At 43.2% G+C, this 16,135-nt stretch overlaps 1 protein-coding gene across 8 annotated transcripts in view; it reads left to right on the top strand.

Moving 5' to 3' along the window:
* PCGF3 (polycomb group ring finger 3) overlaps positions 1 to 16,135 on the top strand; it is a gene marked incomplete at its 5' end in the record, with an annotated part of 56,007 nt that overhangs the window by 29,367 nt on the left and 10,505 nt on the right. For 2 of the 8 annotated variants that reach the window (XM_083481984.1, XM_083481979.1), the window contains 7 exons: positions 1,980 to 2,017; positions 6,561 to 6,678; positions 9,812 to 9,908; positions 10,231 to 10,286; positions 11,697 to 11,807; positions 13,575 to 13,663; positions 15,769 to 15,906. In XM_083481984.1, the coding sequence (XP_083338110.1) occupies positions 6,570 to 6,678; positions 9,812 to 9,908; positions 10,231 to 10,286; positions 11,697 to 11,807; positions 13,575 to 13,663; positions 15,769 to 15,906 (600 nt within the window). Of the gene's footprint in view, positions 1 to 901; positions 1,019 to 1,979; positions 2,018 to 3,097; positions 5,955 to 6,539; positions 6,679 to 9,811; positions 9,909 to 10,230; positions 10,287 to 11,696; positions 11,808 to 13,574; positions 13,664 to 15,768; positions 15,907 to 16,135 lie in introns of those variants that run through there. The other 6 variants (XM_083481985.1, XM_083481986.1, XM_083481982.1 and 3 more) reach the window with 6 other exon arrangements.

The following is a 16,135-nucleotide window of genomic DNA, read 5'->3' as shown; positions in this document are numbered from 1 at the left end:
GAGCACAATTCAAAGTGTTGGTGCTGACCTTTAAAGCCCTAAACGGTATCGGTCCAGTATACCTGAAGGAGCGTCTCCACCTCCATCGTTCTACCCGGACACTGAGGTCCAGCACCGAGGGCCTTCTGGCGGTTCCCTCACTGTGAGAAGCCAAGTTACAGGGAACCAGGCAGAGGGCCTTCTCGGTAGTGGCGCCCTCCCTGTGGAACGCCCTCCCACCAGATGTCAAAGAGAACAACAACTACCAGACTTTTAGAAGACATCTGAAGGCAGCCCTGTTTAGGGAAGCTTTTAATGTTTGATGTATCACAGTATTTTAATATTCTTTTGGAAGCCGCCCAGAGTGGCTGGGGAAACCCAGCCAGATGGGCGGGGTATAAATAATAAATTATTATTATTATTATTATTATTATTATTATTATTATTATTATTATTATTAATGTGTTCAAAGTTTTGGAATGTCACAGAAGAGTCTTTGAGTGGTTAAGTTATCATTGCAAGGCTACTGAGAGTCACCCAAACTCTAAGCTAACCCGGCTTCTTCTGGGGTAGTTTGTCCACCACCCTGCACTCATCTCTCACCTGCGAATCCTAGAAGCTGTCAGCATGCAACAGCGACCACACCCTGGGAACGGCTTTGGCTAGTTGGCTAAACCAGGTGAGGGTAGCCGATGGGACTCAACCCTTGGTGAGTTAGGGACTTCCCTAGCATGCGAAGACAGGCTCTGGCAGATGGAGCAGACAAGACTAGTATTGGGTTCAGCAGTCAAGAAGATGGTTTCTGTACATGCTGTAGAGGGAAGTGAGGGGCAGATGGGGCTCATCCACCTGGAAAGGTAGCCCACCTAGGAGAAGGAAAAATCTGATGCTAAATCTCTGCTGCTTTGTGGAATATCTTCAGGAGAAGAAAAGGCTAAGGAGCAGGGCTTTTTCTCAGCCGGAACTTGCCAGAAGTCAGTTTCAGCACTTTTCAAGCGGGTGCTATTGCCATTCTAAGAGAATGAGGGAGGTTTTCATGGTGAGTTTTGGCATGTCTTTTTTTTGAAAAATAGCACTGCTAAGGAGTCGGAGTAAACCTAACACAAATCCAGAGTGGAGACCCTCAGACAGTTGGATGGTGATTTGCACACCTCCTTCTGGCAACTCCTGCCACCAAGTTGGTGCCAGACATATTGCTCTGCTTTCCTTTGAAACCCCATCAGCGAGGCTGGGGTGGTGGTGTCTTGTCTTCTGGGCAGCCCAGGACCTCCATACACACTGCCCAGGCTTACACCCCGGGGTGGTCACTTCAGTGCGGCTAGTGCAGTAGCTTGACTTCACTGCTAGTGCAGTAGCTTGACTTCACTCCCAGAGGTGCATTTCAGAGAAGAGGAGGTTAAGGGGTGATATGATAGCCATGTTCAAATATATAAAAGGATGTCACATAGAGGAGGGAGAAAGGTTGTTTTCTGCTGCTCCAGAGAAGCGGACACGGAGCAATGGATCCAAACTACAAGAAAGAAGATTCCACCTAAACATTAGGAAGAACTTCCTGACAGTAAGAGCTGTTCGACAGTGGCATTTGCTGCCAAGGAGTGTGGTGGAGTCTCCTCCTTTGGAGGTCTTTAAGCAGAGGCTTGACAACCATATGTCAGGAGTGCTCTGATGGTGTTTCCTGCTTGGCAGGGGGTTGGACTCGATGGCCCTTGTGGTCTCTTCCAACTCTATGATTCTATGATTCATTGTCTCTCGAGACAGATGGATACCAACACAAAGCACTATGCCATGGGAGCTAGGAAATTGCTGTTTTCAGAAGCAGAAAAGCTTGAGGTTATCTTGGGGCCAAACTAGATATGACCAGAGGAGAGTAAGTATTAGCTCTCCCACTGTTTATTTTTTTATTTTTTTAAAAAAATAACAATTTAAATACAATTAGAAGTGTAGGCATCCATTTGAGACAATGTGTTAACCCTATTCTCTCTGTAACATTTTCCTATTAGGCTGCTATTTGCCCTGCAAGAGAAAACAAAGCATACAGGTATCCATATTATTAATAGCTTCAGAAGATGATTTTCACTTAAACAACAGCACAGAGTAAAGGGTTTAACATACCCACCCCACTGCAGTTACAATCAAATTTCCCAATGTACCCCTGCAACTGTTGTTAAACTGTAAAAGTATGTACACTGGATGTGCTCTCGTGGCTCTTCTGTCATGCAAACCCTTCGACAAATGTCATATTCTGTGTAGGATTCCCCAGGCATGGAACTGCAGAAGATTGCAGTCCTGGTTGTTGCAGCTGCTGTTCATTCTTCTAACCACAGTTAGTGCCCACTTCCTCTGAAGCACATGAATTTTCTGTTTGCATTTATTAGCTAAGATTATGCTGTTTATTTTGAGGATTAGATGGTTTTGTTTAGCATTACTTCTCAGTGTCTGATATCTCAGATCTCGGGGGCACTGCTTTATATGGTGCCAGAGTATGGCTTGCCATGAATGTTTTGAGTCCCAGACCTACCTTGCTCCTTCCCAGGCTTTTTTAGGTCAGCACAAGACAGGAGATAAGCCAAAGTTTTGCTTATTGTGTTGTCTGAACCCAGAATTGTTGTTAAGGAGGAGATAGTGTACAACTTTCAGGGCTGTGAAAGGACTGGCCATTGTCATGTTCTCAGCATGGTTTGGCTTAGTGTGATGTACAGATGTGGCCATTACGTGATCCTCCATGGGCAAATACACTCAAATACACCAAGGGGAGAGATAAACTGCTATTATACTATTGCAACATTTACCATATTTTACACTCGTCCAGCCCGAAGTAGAAGGGAGAAACACACTGCTCTGAAAAGCACAGAATGGAGCAAAACTAGCACCCCCACCACCAAGCTGTCATGGCTGGCCAGTTTGGCAATGTTGTGGAGATGATATGGCAAAGTTTGAAATGGATGTTTGAGCTGGATACTGAGATGGGGGGCTATTTACGCTGACACAGATCTGCCCCATTACACATTCTCTCAGCTCACCCCAGACTCAGTGTATCAGACATAATGAAACCTTCTTATTCTTCCTTTGGTGATCATTCATAGTCTTCCATGAACACAATCTTAACAGTGAGTCCATAAGTGACTGTGGAGGCTAATTATGGATCCACACATCCTTCCGTAGTGGGGACATAGGTTTCCAGACAGGAGTTGATCATGGTGAGGGTTTGCCAAACGTGCCTTCCTCTTAGCACGTTTCTCCCTTTTGTCCTGAGTTTGAGTGTCTCCAAAGTCCATGATACCTTTGGTAAAGGCAGCATCTTCCACCATGTGAGCAGGAAGACACCAGCAACCAAAAGCTGTTGGCATCCTTGCACTTAGAGGTACATTTTCCCCTGCCAACACATACTCCTTGCAAGTACGTTTTTGATTGCAGCATGTAAAGAGAACGAAGGAGGGGCCATATAACATAGAGCCCTGAAAGCTTCCTTGGAAGGAGGCCCGCGGAGAAGAGAGCATAGAGCCCTCTTTGAGACAAGAGCTCAGGACTCACTTAAGCAGTAGAAGTGTCTTTTGCCAAGCAGGGAAAGGGAAGTACCAGGATAAAGGACAAAGGAAACTGCAACCACTCACTGACAACAGTGCACTCCATTAGCTCACTGTATAGGGCACAAGGTAGGGAAAATGGAGTTTGAACCTCACCAGGGGGAATAGGGAGAAGATGAGCAACACCAGAGAAACTACTCAGCAGTTCCCTATTGGCAGCAGACCGGAAACAGATGCACCGTGACACATTGGTTTCCCTCAGCATTGAGACCCAGTCACATGTGCCAGAAGCACATAGGTTGCAGATGAAGCCAGGCGGAACAAGTGGCATTCTCATGGAGGGGGTCTGAAAGTAGATCATACCGGGGAGAGGGATTTACCGCTTCCTGGCAGTAAAAGAGCATGAGTGCACAATCTTGACCAGATGTCAGTCCAGTTGAATTCAGTGGGGCTTTCCCTGAGGAAAGGGGGTTAGGATTGCAGCCAAATCGTAGTGAATAGCACCTGGGATGGAAGAGAGCCTGAAAAGAAAGGTCTGTGGCATGACCAGTTCCTCCAGGAGGGCTGCTGTGCCTTGGACAGTTGCTCAGTAGCAAGGTAACTGCTGTGGTGCCCCTCATGGCTCACAACTTCATGTTGATACTGAGAACAAAGAGTGGCTGGAAGAAGTAGGCCGGGAACAGGCAGGGGCATCCTGATTGCTGGTCATGGGATGCTCTTCCTTGGGGCCTACGTGGAATGGATACCCCATTCCTTGTAGGCCATGGGGAAAGCCTGCCCAATGAAAGCTTGGTACCTGTGGGCAGTGGCCCATGGAGAGCAAGAGGCATCTGCTGCCAGACTATAGTACCTTCATCTCCTCAAGCACAGTTGGTGTTTGTAAGAGAAGACTGAGTGCCGCCATGGGGGAGAGCCATCCGTCTCCCTGTTTCACGGGAGTTTGCAGTGGAACTGTGTGTGTGCTCAAAGAGTTTGTCTTGATCCATATGTCCGGGCTGTGACCAGCAAGACAGAAGTGCTTGGCCAGCAGTATCAGTGTATGAAATAGAGAGCCAGTGTGGTGTAGTGGTTAAGAGCAGTTGACTTGTAATCTGGTGAACCGGGTTCGCATCTCCGCTCCTCCACATGCAGCTGCTGGGTGACCTTGGGCTAGTCACACTGTTTCTTGCTACTCTGGCTATGGGGATGGGTGGGGAGGAAGCAATACAGTTCAGGCAAGACACAGTATTAATATATAGCAAAGTGGGGGTGGTGAAAGACATAGGAGACAGTTGAATCAGTCATACTTTGTGGCATACAACCCTCCCCCAGCGTTAAGGACCTGTCATATGGAGAATTGCCTATGCTGATTTCTCTTGGAAAGTTTGGCTTTGATGGATATGCAATACCTTCATCGGACATAAAAACATATGAATGATTCATTTCTAACAATCTACACAATAATTTGTAGAAGGCCTCTTGAGGGGAGAGAATAGTTAATCATAAAAAGACCCCCCCCCCTAAGAATCTTGAGTTTGGCTCCTGCTAGCTAGTTTTATTGAATGACATGTACATTGATCAGGAAAGCAAAGGAAAATGGTCAGTGCAGCATTATCTTAAAGTAATCTGAAGTCACAAGTACATTGAATTACCCTTATTGCAATGAAATTATGAAATGTGTTCCAAAATAAAAATTAATTAAAATGTTTTCCGAGCCAAAGTGTCTCAGCAGTTCTCACTGAAAAGCATGTTAATTTGGTGACACCTGCCGCGTAGGATACCATTGCAACAGGTGGTAAAACTAGCTCCCCCCCCCCCCCGTTTTTAATTATTTAATGCTATACTCCTCTTTTTCCAGTGCAGATTTTCCCAGTGAGGAAATGTGAGCAGGTGTTTTTATCCTACTTATAAGTTTTAGTATGTCATACTTCAGCTGCTTTCTGGGAACTTTGAGTTTGTATATTTTTTATGAGCCAAACTTGCTCATCAAATTTGGGTGTTTTCATAACGTTCTTGAGAGATTTTAACAGTTTGTTTTGTCAAGGTCCCCCCTACCCCAGCCCTTCCAAATTTAGGGTTCAGGAATTTATTCTTGATGAAAGCGCACATGCATGCATTACACACAGATTACATGGAGACTTGTTTTTAACTTCTGTTCAAAGGTCGCAGTTGAAAGAAGGAAGATGACTAACCATTCCTTATTGTCTTACGCTACCAACATACACATTAGTCCCCACCCCCAAAGTTACACAGACTTTTGATTCATAAGGTAATAAAATATGTAACATCTGTCCCCTGAGGCAGACTTTCAACAATTCCTTGCAGACCGAGCGACTCCAAATTCCTAGATACTGGATTCCTATCATGCTGCTTTTTAACTGACCTGAAGTCAGCTGCAGGTTATATCAGTCTAAGGTCAGTTCAATCGTATACATTCCTACTCAGTTCAATCGTATACATTCCTACTCAGAGGTAAGCTCCATTACAACATCATGACCTAGGAAGCTTCCTTATACTTAGTCAGTCTGTTGACCCACCTGGCTCAGAATTGTCTACTGTGACTCCAGGGTTAAATACAGGTATGTGTTTGTGTGATAGAATCATGTGAGACTCTACCCAGTAACGTGGGGATTTTTGGAAGTTTTTGAAATTTATGCTAGTAATTCATTCTAATTTGGGATCCTACAATCCATACTTCCATCACTGCCCCCAACTGCAATCTGAAGTGGTGCAGTCCAGTAACCTTACCTGCTACTTCTGAGAACTAGGCCCCAGTTAAACCTGATTGTGTAGAATGTAAAAAACTTAGTTGCAAATAAATATTGCAGCATTAGGTCTAGAATACCAAATTTTGAACTTGCCTTTAGTAATTGGATTGGATAGTTCAGTGGATATTCATTCTCATTTTCTTAAACCAGGACCCTTCTTTTCAAGTAAAATATTGTTAGGAAGAAAGCTACATTGAAAAACCTAATCACTCTCTGTATTGCAGGCTTATCATGAACGTCAAATATTTAAATTTGCAAAGGCCACTCACCTCCACACTTGGAAAAACTGATGGCCCTGTTTTTCTTGCAGACACCAAAGATGCTGACGAGGAAGATTAAGCTTTGGGACATCAATGCCCATATAACCTGCCGCCTTTGCAATGGTTATCTTATTGATGCTACCACTGTAACGGAATGCTTGCATACCTGTGAGTATTAATATATCTACCCATAGTGATGTTTCATCAGATGTAAGATTAGTGGGTTGGGTATTTTTCATTGTTCGACACATCCTCTCTGCCTGCTTCTTATAGCTCTGTAATGTTTCAGAGTCAAATGTCAAATACCAAGCTTCTCTCCACCCACGCCCCCATCCAGGATCAGATCGTGGGTGAAGACAGATTCTGATTACAGATAAAATCCATATTCTGGTTGGATAAGATGTTACTTTCTGCTGGGAAGGACATAGCAGGGGTCCCCGTAAGCCTGAGGCTAACTCTCATGTGAATACAAAGCATATGCTATGGTCCTTCTTTTAGTGGTAGGGGGGAGTGTAAATGAATGATGCCAAGTAATGTTCTGCTTTACTTTGAAGGTGAGGGCAATGGTATATTATGGTAGGCTTTTAGGAATGCTGAAAAGTAGGATTCTTTTGAAACATAAGGTGTATTGGAGAATTAATGATGGTGGTGATGATGTTTGAAGCGGCACATAATCCAAGGTTTATTGCTGGCAATAAATCAGGTTCTTCTTACCCTCATACGAACCAGTAGTGAAGATCTAAAAGGAAGGATGGGGGGGGTGTAAATATTTTGCAAGTGGTATTTGAAAGAAAAAGAAACATGGAGGTTTAGTTCATGTGATACATACTAAATTATGAGTTGATTGCTGTGCCAATTTGTAAGCCTTAGGTTAATACTCCTAATTTAAACCTAAACTGAAGACTTTCAGGAACTGTTGTGTGAAACTGTACAAGGCATAACTCTGGACAAGAGGGAGACAAGATAGGTTTGTAGCTCTTGCTCATGTAGCAATAACATGTAGCCACCTCCCCCTTGTTAGGTCACAATCATTCCCAGTTTGGGTGCTTGTGGCGTATTCCATTTCAGTGCTAAGGTCCTTATGACATTTGAAAGACCCCCCCTTTGATAGGTGATGGCTTATAAGTGCATTTAAACTTCATAGAATTTGCCATTTACTGTATTTTTCGCTCTATTGGACGCACCGGACCATAGGAGGGGGAGAACAGGAAAATTTCTTTTTTCCTGTTCTCCCCCTCTAAGTCAAGGTGTGTTCTGTGCGTTCAGGGTGCGTTCACCCGAAGCCTCTGGAGGCTTTGGGTTCCTTTCGACCTGCTCTTTGGGGCTGGTGGGGGGGGGGAGCGCTGCTTTCCCCCATCACCAGCCCCAAAGACCAAGTCGGGGGAAAGCGGGAAGGTGGCGTTCTGCCTCCCCGCTGGCCCCCCCAGCTTCCACCAAGCTCCCAAGGCTTGCGGATATATGCTCGAAGCCCGGGGCACGCTGCACAGTGCGCCCCAGGCTTTGGGATGCAGGCTGCTATCCGCAGGCCTTGGGAGCCCGGCGGGAACTCCTGCGGGCTCCCAAGGCTTGCGGATATCTGCCCGAAGCCTGGAGAGCGAGAGGGGTCGGTGCGCACCGATCCCTCTCGTTCTCCAGGCTTCAGTGGAAGCCTGCATTTGCTCCATAGGATGCACACACATTTCCCCTTAATTTTTGGAGGCGAAAAAGTGTGTCCTATAGAGTGAAAAATATGGTATACAGTGCTTCCAAAACACTGAACTTTCCCCCCCTATCCTACTCAGAAGCTCCTCTTCTTTCCCCATTTCCTTTCCCTCCAAAGGAACTTCTACTCCATGCAAGAGAGCAATAAATATTTTAATAAATAATAAAACGGAACCATCGTCTTGGTCTCTCTGGACTTTCACCTTGCTGTCCCTCTTCCATGGTTTTAGTCATATGCTTTCTGTTGACTTTTAATGCAATAGGATAGCTGGGTAATCATGTGGGTGTGAATCTTTGTTATGTCAATTGGTCCTCATTGCTTTGCATATATCTCTCTGCCCTCCCTCCTTGCAAACCAGGCTTCCCTCTAAAGGCTCACAGTGCCTCATCCTGGCTGTTATTAAGCACTACCTTGAGCTTGTTTCTGCTAAAATGTGCATCATATTTTTTTTGAGATGTAGATGGCACTGTTTAACTGCAGAAGCCAGGCACCAGTATTGCCAAGGTTTCAAAGCCATTGCAGGGCAGTTGGCTATATGCAAGCGGACAATATAAGCAAGCAAGGGTGTTCTAGGTATCCTTTTGCTGTACCTACCACTCTGCTGTTAACGTCACTGAAATAACCTCAATTTCAACTTTGGACAACGCTAAATCAATGATGGCACACTGTCAGATATGTAATAAATATATGTTTATAAGGAACATCCTATGTATTCAGACCTCAGTTTGACTCTAAAGACCATGTTGTTCTTAAGCAGTAAACAACTTTTCATAACTTCATATTCTGCATTCAAACAACCTAAAAATAAATGTGTACTTTAAAATTTAAATCAGTTTAGAATTCTAAACACATGCCAGAAAAGCAAGCAAGCAAACAAAAGCCCTCCCAGTTTTATATTGCTGCTCTTCTGATCTTCCTTATCTATATTTTACTCTCTGAATTTTACCCTCTGAAGAGGAATGGAAGTGCCTGAATTTATGCCTTAACATTTGTATGTTAGACAATACATCCTTATTGGGCATTATTTAGTTAAAGCTGGAAAGTGAATACAAATAGATGCTAAAATATATAATGCATTTAGATTACATTTAACTTTTTTTGTATTGAGAAAGCAGTTTCGTAAAGAATGAAATGTTCTAGTCAGAGATGGAAAACCTCAGGCTTGAAGGCCAAATGCTTGGAGCCTTCCAGGGCTCTCTGGCCCTCAGAAATCTCTCTAGGTCACATACCTTGGAGAGCCATGCCCCTGGCCCAGCTTTGCACCCCCCTTGAGTGCTTTTTGACTGGCTGGAAAGTGCCCAGTGAACCCCAATAATGCTGCTTACTTGCTTGGATGGATGGAGGATAGAGAGGAATGTGTGAGTGTGAAGAAACTAGCCTTCTATACAAAGGTGATGTTCACATTTATGGCTCTGTTCACTTTTGCCTTGGCCCACCCACATCCTCTATGTGGCCCCCAGCAGGTCGCCCCGAAGGGAATGTGGCCCTCTGGCTGGGTGGAGGGCAGGTTCTCCACCCCTGGTTTAAGGGAACAGTGTTAAATCTGCAACATCCATGCTTGTTCTTAGGACGGTAGTAACCAAATCTTTCTATATACAGTCTGCAGGAGTTGCTTGGTAAAGTATTTGGAAGAAAATAACACCTGTCCCACATGCAGGATAGTTATACACCAGAGCCATCCACTACAATATATTGGGTAAGTAACGTTTTAAGGTAATATGTACAGAGATCTGCAAGGTATGCCTTTTCCATCAGTGGGCTGGTTTAGAAATGCATGTACATAATTTGACTGACTGCACATCACTTGACTGCATAGCACAATGAAAATTATGGGGAGCCATCCAGCCTTCCTTCGTTAACTTTACTTTTATGTGAGGGATGAGTAGATGTTTCAGCGCTCATCCCAAGGGAAATTTCAATGCTCATCCCGCCATCCAGTGTTAAGCAATACAAATTCAGCATGGAAGTGCTTCATAGTGAAATTTACTTCTTGTTATTTTCTCTCTCTTTTTGGCCAGTCATGACAGAACAATGCAAGATATTGTTTACAAACTTGTTCCAGGTCTTCAGGAAGGTAAGTGAACAATATACTCTTCGGTAAACATTTACATATGATTAAAACTTTTCAATGTGGTGTTTGGAGGTAATGGTTCAATTAAAAAAAACCCATGAAATAATGGATGGCATGATGTAGTTCTAGGTTGTTTTTATGGGGTTGCTTTGGCAACTAAGGGCCAATTGGCATGTTACAGTGGAGCTCCATGCTTGTAAAAGTTACTGGGATGGTTTTGGTGGTTTCAAGTTTGGACTGGGAGAGAGGGGAGGTCCCCCTGTGGCCCCAAGCCAGATCACTTCTGCGGAGCTGCTGTTAACTTGTAGAAGAGAAAACTAATCTCTTGGTTGATTTTACAGAAAGAAAGTTATGTTGGGAGCTCCAGACATGAGGCAGCAATGTAATATGTAGTTTGGCCCTCAAGATACTGTAGGCAGGAAAATTCATTGCAGTGTGGGTGCCTTATATTTGCACATGTGAATGTGAGAAATTTTAGCAAGTGGGGATATTTACTGGTATTTACTGATATTTGAATGGGCCCAGAGAGAAATGACAGGATAACTAAATGCCTTTGGGAAATTTATTTTATTTATTAGCTAAATATATATATAACCACCCTTCACCTGAAAATATATAACACAAAATATATAACCAAAAAACAAAAGCAAACCAATAGTCCCCCTTCCACAAACACATCTGGAAGACCATAGATTTTTTTAACCAGCCAAAGGCCTGGTTATAGAGGAATGTTTTCGCCTGGCACCTAAATGTCTAAATGTCATTCCCCTTTTCTAGCATATAACTGATAAAGGACACTTACCTAAGAAGCACATGAGTAAATTTCAGAAACAAGTCTCATGGTTCAGGCATTTCTAACATTTCCCAGCGGGCTTTCTAAATTACCAGTAAATGTCAATATCCACATAGTTGCTTACATTTCCTGCAATGCATACTAACATAAAATCCCTTGTGGGTATGCTGCAATTTGCAGTCCTAGATTTTGCTGTTGCCTGTTTCACTAATATGGATACTTTATACATATGATGTGTGTACAGTAATAACATCATTACTTTTGACTGAAAATTATTTCATAAATGAACCAGGCATGGGAGTGGGAAAGACTTTATTTCACAGTTTGTAAAACATGAGTCCCCGCCTCAATCCTAAACCTTGCCAAGAGTCACTAACAAGTGCATGAAACAAGTGCTGGGCCATTTTAAAGTAGAAACTGAAATCCAAAAGTAGCATTCAATCGTTTAAGAAATATCTCATCTTATTAAGATGATGTGTAATGAGTCACAGAAAAGCTGTCGGACATTAGAGGGTGCTCTTGATACATCTTGCTGAAAGTGTGAGAGGAGTAAATTGTTTGCTTAAGTTGATGAAGTCCACTGATCTTAGCTAAAGACACTGTTTTAAAATGTTAAACAGCGGAAATGAGAAAGCAGAGGGATTTCTACCACAAACTGGGCATGGAAGTACCAGGTGACATCAAAGGGGAGACGTGCTCAGCCAAGCAACATTTAGATTCCCACCGTAATGGTAAATAGACATTGCATGTATTTGCTACACCTGTGCTTGCGAAAGGAAATTGTTTGAACATTCTTTATTGATTTATAATGTGTTTATTACCAATATATTCTGTTTCCTAAAGAATATGTATGCTGTTGCTTGTGAAATGTGGGACAAATAGATATTTTCCCACAAGTAAGCAGTTTGGAAGGCTACAGCCTCGTGACCTATGTATTCGCAACAAATTTTACATTCATGCCATTTTCCACAATTGATGGTACCTATGATCTTCCCCACTGGCTATTGTATGGTCCACCTGTTTGTGTAATGTAGGAAGTGGACCCATCATCTGCACATATATGGGTTCTGCGATGTAGGCATTCAGAATGCCTAGTGGTTTATAAAGATGACTACAGCTTTGACTAAGGATGCCGGATCAATAGCCAGTTTTTAAGTCTTTAGAGGCAATAAAACAACTTCACTGTGATACACTTCACTGTGAGCTGCTTTCATCAAAGCGAATTTGAGTGGTGCACATTTTTCTGCTGCTGCAGAATGAACGTTACAGTCCTTAAGTGGCATAATTGTGACATGAGCCACTGTAGTTAAGAACCTACTTCAGATGCCTCAGCCAAGAATGCAGAATTTTTTTTAAAGAAACAAAACGCCCAGGATCCAGAGCAAGGAATGTGTTACTGGTTCAAAGACACAAGTGGTACCCTAATATTAGTCTTGACAGTAGTGTGGGGGTGTCCATTAGTGCCCTAGATCCAGTGGATGCCACATGCTCTTGGTGCATCTCAGCAAAGAACTGCAGAAAGATCTGATGTGGGTATAGTGGAGTTCTTCTCTCTGTTCACCTTGTGGGATGTTCTTATGCGACACAAGTACAAGGCATTAGGGGCCAGATGTGTGTGTGGTTCCTGGCAGTTGGGCAGAGTTGGCTGTCCACATCTTACTAACTGGGAAGCTCTAAAATAAATCCAATGTAAAATTGGCTGTGCCATATAACCTTGTGTTTGGGATTGATTGTCCTGCTCCAGTACAGCTTGTCAAAACAGAACACAAGTGTTGCGAGGACTTTCATGGCTTTGCAGGTAAATATGCCACCCCAAACGATTTAGCTTCATGAAGGGCTTGAGTGTAAGGAGAGAACTCTTACACAGCTTCTGCCTCTGAAGAGGAGCAGAATAAAGAACCATTTGCCTACATCTCTGCTGGGGACAAATTAGCTGATAGTGGTTATGATCAGGGACAAATTGTGGCCAGATTTGTTTTCAGGCTTCCTGTTCTCTCTTTCTGGTATACTCTAATTTTAAATCTCCAGATGTTTCAGTCAGAAACAAGAAATGGAAGTTGTGGGCAGTTTAGCCTACAGCCTGATCTTTTGAAATATCCGACGTGTTGCAATGAGAAGAATGTGTAAATGTTATGTTGGGATGAAAAGTCTGAGTTTTGGTGGCTTTGCTGGTAAACTGTTTTCACTAAAAGCAGAAAGAGCACAATCAGGTTGTTGGTGGAATTATCTAAAGATCTTATAACCTATCAGAATCTTGAGAGTTTTTTTAAAAAATAAACTTTCAAATGCCTGAGTTTGTCATGATGCACTACATGACATACTAGACACATAGTGTCTTCCATGTGTAGCTTGAATTGCTCTTAATATGAATGAATTTATTGTAGCTGATAGAGCTACATCTGAAAGGGCTGAGGATGTCTTGCATTTATTTCATATGTGAATTTGATATCTTTAGAGTCTTCAACTTTGTCACAGATGCTCTCTGCTTTTTTCATAAGGGGAAACAAAAGCAGATGAGAATACAAACAAAGAAACGTCGGAAGAGAAACAGGAAGAAGATAATGATTATCATAGAAGTGATGAGCAGGTACTGTTTAAATATGTCCTTTTAATTAAGTAGATGCTTAGCTTTTGGTTTCAGGATAGAATCAGCTAGGAGATAACGTTGTACCTTTTCAAAGAAGTAAGTAGCTAGAGATGCTGCGATGAGTGTGTTAATTTTTAAGAGAGAGTGGTGTCCAACAAGATGCTGCGCAGTGGAATTTCCCCTACCTCTCCATCTGCTCAGTGTCCCCTGCATGTATTCCGGGTTCCCCCCAATCTTCCAGAGCAAATTTGGGAAGGGCACAGGAAGGCATGTGGGGAGAGGAGGCGAAGTTCCATTGCAGACACATTAATCCTTTTGCTAGTGGAGCACTTATTTGGATACTGCCCAGAGTTTGAAAAGTTTCTCATCAAGTGAGTACTCAGTTTCTAAAACGAAAGCAGGCTATGCTTGCTGGGTATTATGATTCTTTGAAAGTGTTGAACCCTTCGTTGCAATCACCTGTAGCCAGGTTTTGTTTTCTGTCATCCTAGTGTGGTTGGTTGTGGCTCCGAAAACTCCATATACCAGCTGAATAATTGATGCAATCTTCTGTACATTCTGTTTCTGCTCTGGAGAAGTTGGCTTTTCAAATCACTGCCTTTTAGGACTGTTTCTACATGTGTAGTTTATTCCTGCCAGCTGATCCAGTGGCGTAGCGTGGGGGGTGCAGGGGGGGGCCGGCCGCACCGGGCGCAACATCTGGGGGTTAGGGTTAGGGGGTGCAAATCCACGGGTTAGGGGGCGCAAATCCACGGGTTAGGGGGCGCAAATCCACGGGTTAGGGGGCGCAAATTACTTGCCTTGCCCCGGATGCTGACAACCCACGCTACGCCACTGAGCTGATCTGTCACCTGGCTTCAGCAGCTGTGAAAATGTAGCCACTTAGATAAACTGTTATTTCATCCCTAACTTTCATTTCTTGTTAATGAAATTCAGCATTTCCTACTGCGAGGAAAAACAACAAATCTTTTTGTTTAAGCATTTCATAATTTTGCTATTTGAGTTCATTTTGAAGAAGGCAGTGATGTGACTGTTTCGCGTATCTCTGATGTTTGAAATTGGGAGAGGCCATAGCTCAGCAGTAGAGCACATTTTGCACGCAGGAAGTCTTGAGTTTAATCCCCTGCGTCTCCTGCTGAAATAGATCCTTGGGCAGCAGTTGCAGGAAGGATAGCCTCCTGAGACCTTGGATAACCTCTGCTGCTCAGAACAGACAACAGTTGACTAGATGGAGCAGTAGTCTGGTATCATAAGGCAGCCTCATATGCTCAGGATTTTGCTGAAAGCCAAATCCCTCAACTCCAGTTTTTGTCTCCATGGATCATAGAGGTAGAACTGGAAGGGCCATTTCTTGTTTGTTTTTTGTTTAGATGTACAAGACAGCTATAAATCCTGGGAAGAGTTATAGATCCAAACGGACAGGGATTTAGCAGTACACCGTAGGGGAGTGGGTAAATGTAGAGAAGCTGGTCTTGGAATTTGCACATCCCAGTGTAAGAAACGTCTTGGTTTCTGTAGAGGAAAACTAAAGATTCAGTGCTTTACCTAGGCAGGAGGCCAGCACGGTCTTCACCGAACCACCTGAACAACATCACCATGTGAAGCTGCCTCCAATATGTGGCGCCTCCACCAACAAAAACACATACCTGTCCCAGTTTGGTGGTGAACAGCAGTTCTGGTCTTGGAAGGTATAGATCTCTTGCATGACTCTTTGATATGTGGAAGTTGCATATTTCCATAGGTACCTGTCAGTTGGTATCCATGATGTAGCAGCTCCCTAGGAACATAGGGAGGATGGACTGTTTCTCCATCTATCCCACCATTGACTATTCCGCCTTGCTGTGGTTCTCCATGCTCTCAGACTGAGCTCTCTGTCATCACCTGCTCCCTGACTCTTCTAAAGCAAGAGATGTCAGAGGTGGAAACTGGGACCTTTCCTGTGTTCCAAGAATGTGCTCTACAGCTGATTTATTTGTACCTTCATTTTATGTAAAATGAATCCTTGCTTAGTTCAGTTTCTCAACCTTTTTGCCACTGAAACAAGGGGAACTTAGAAGGGAACCCCTATTAACTTGTATTGGCTGCTTGTTTCCCCCCCCCAAAAGGTAAGCATCTGCTTAGAATGCAACAGCAGCAAATTGCGCGGATTGAAGAGAAAATGGATTCGCTGCTCTGCACAAGCTACAGTCTTACATCTAAAGAAGTTCATTGCCAAAAAGCTTAATCTTTCTTCTTTTAATGAGGTAAACTTTATAAAAAATTATCCTTACCAAGAACAAACATACGATTGTGTTGTGTTCTTAAAATGATCTTGCAACTCGTTATATTTTTTTAAAAATAAATCACTTTACAAATGATAGGGTTGGTTTTTTTTCCTGAGACAGAAATAGCTTGATGAATAGAAAGTGTTGGTATCTTGAAATAGTCCCTTTAGGTATAACAAATGACATTTTCTCTTAGAATTGGTTCTGA

The sequence above is a fragment of the Podarcis liolepis genome, assembly GCF_965112155.1.
Source record: "Podarcis liolepis genome assembly, chromosome: 17".
NCBI lineage: Eukaryota > Metazoa > Chordata > Lepidosauria > Squamata > Lacertidae > Podarcis > Podarcis liolepis.
This window is presented reverse-complemented; position numbering and strand designations above follow the sequence as displayed.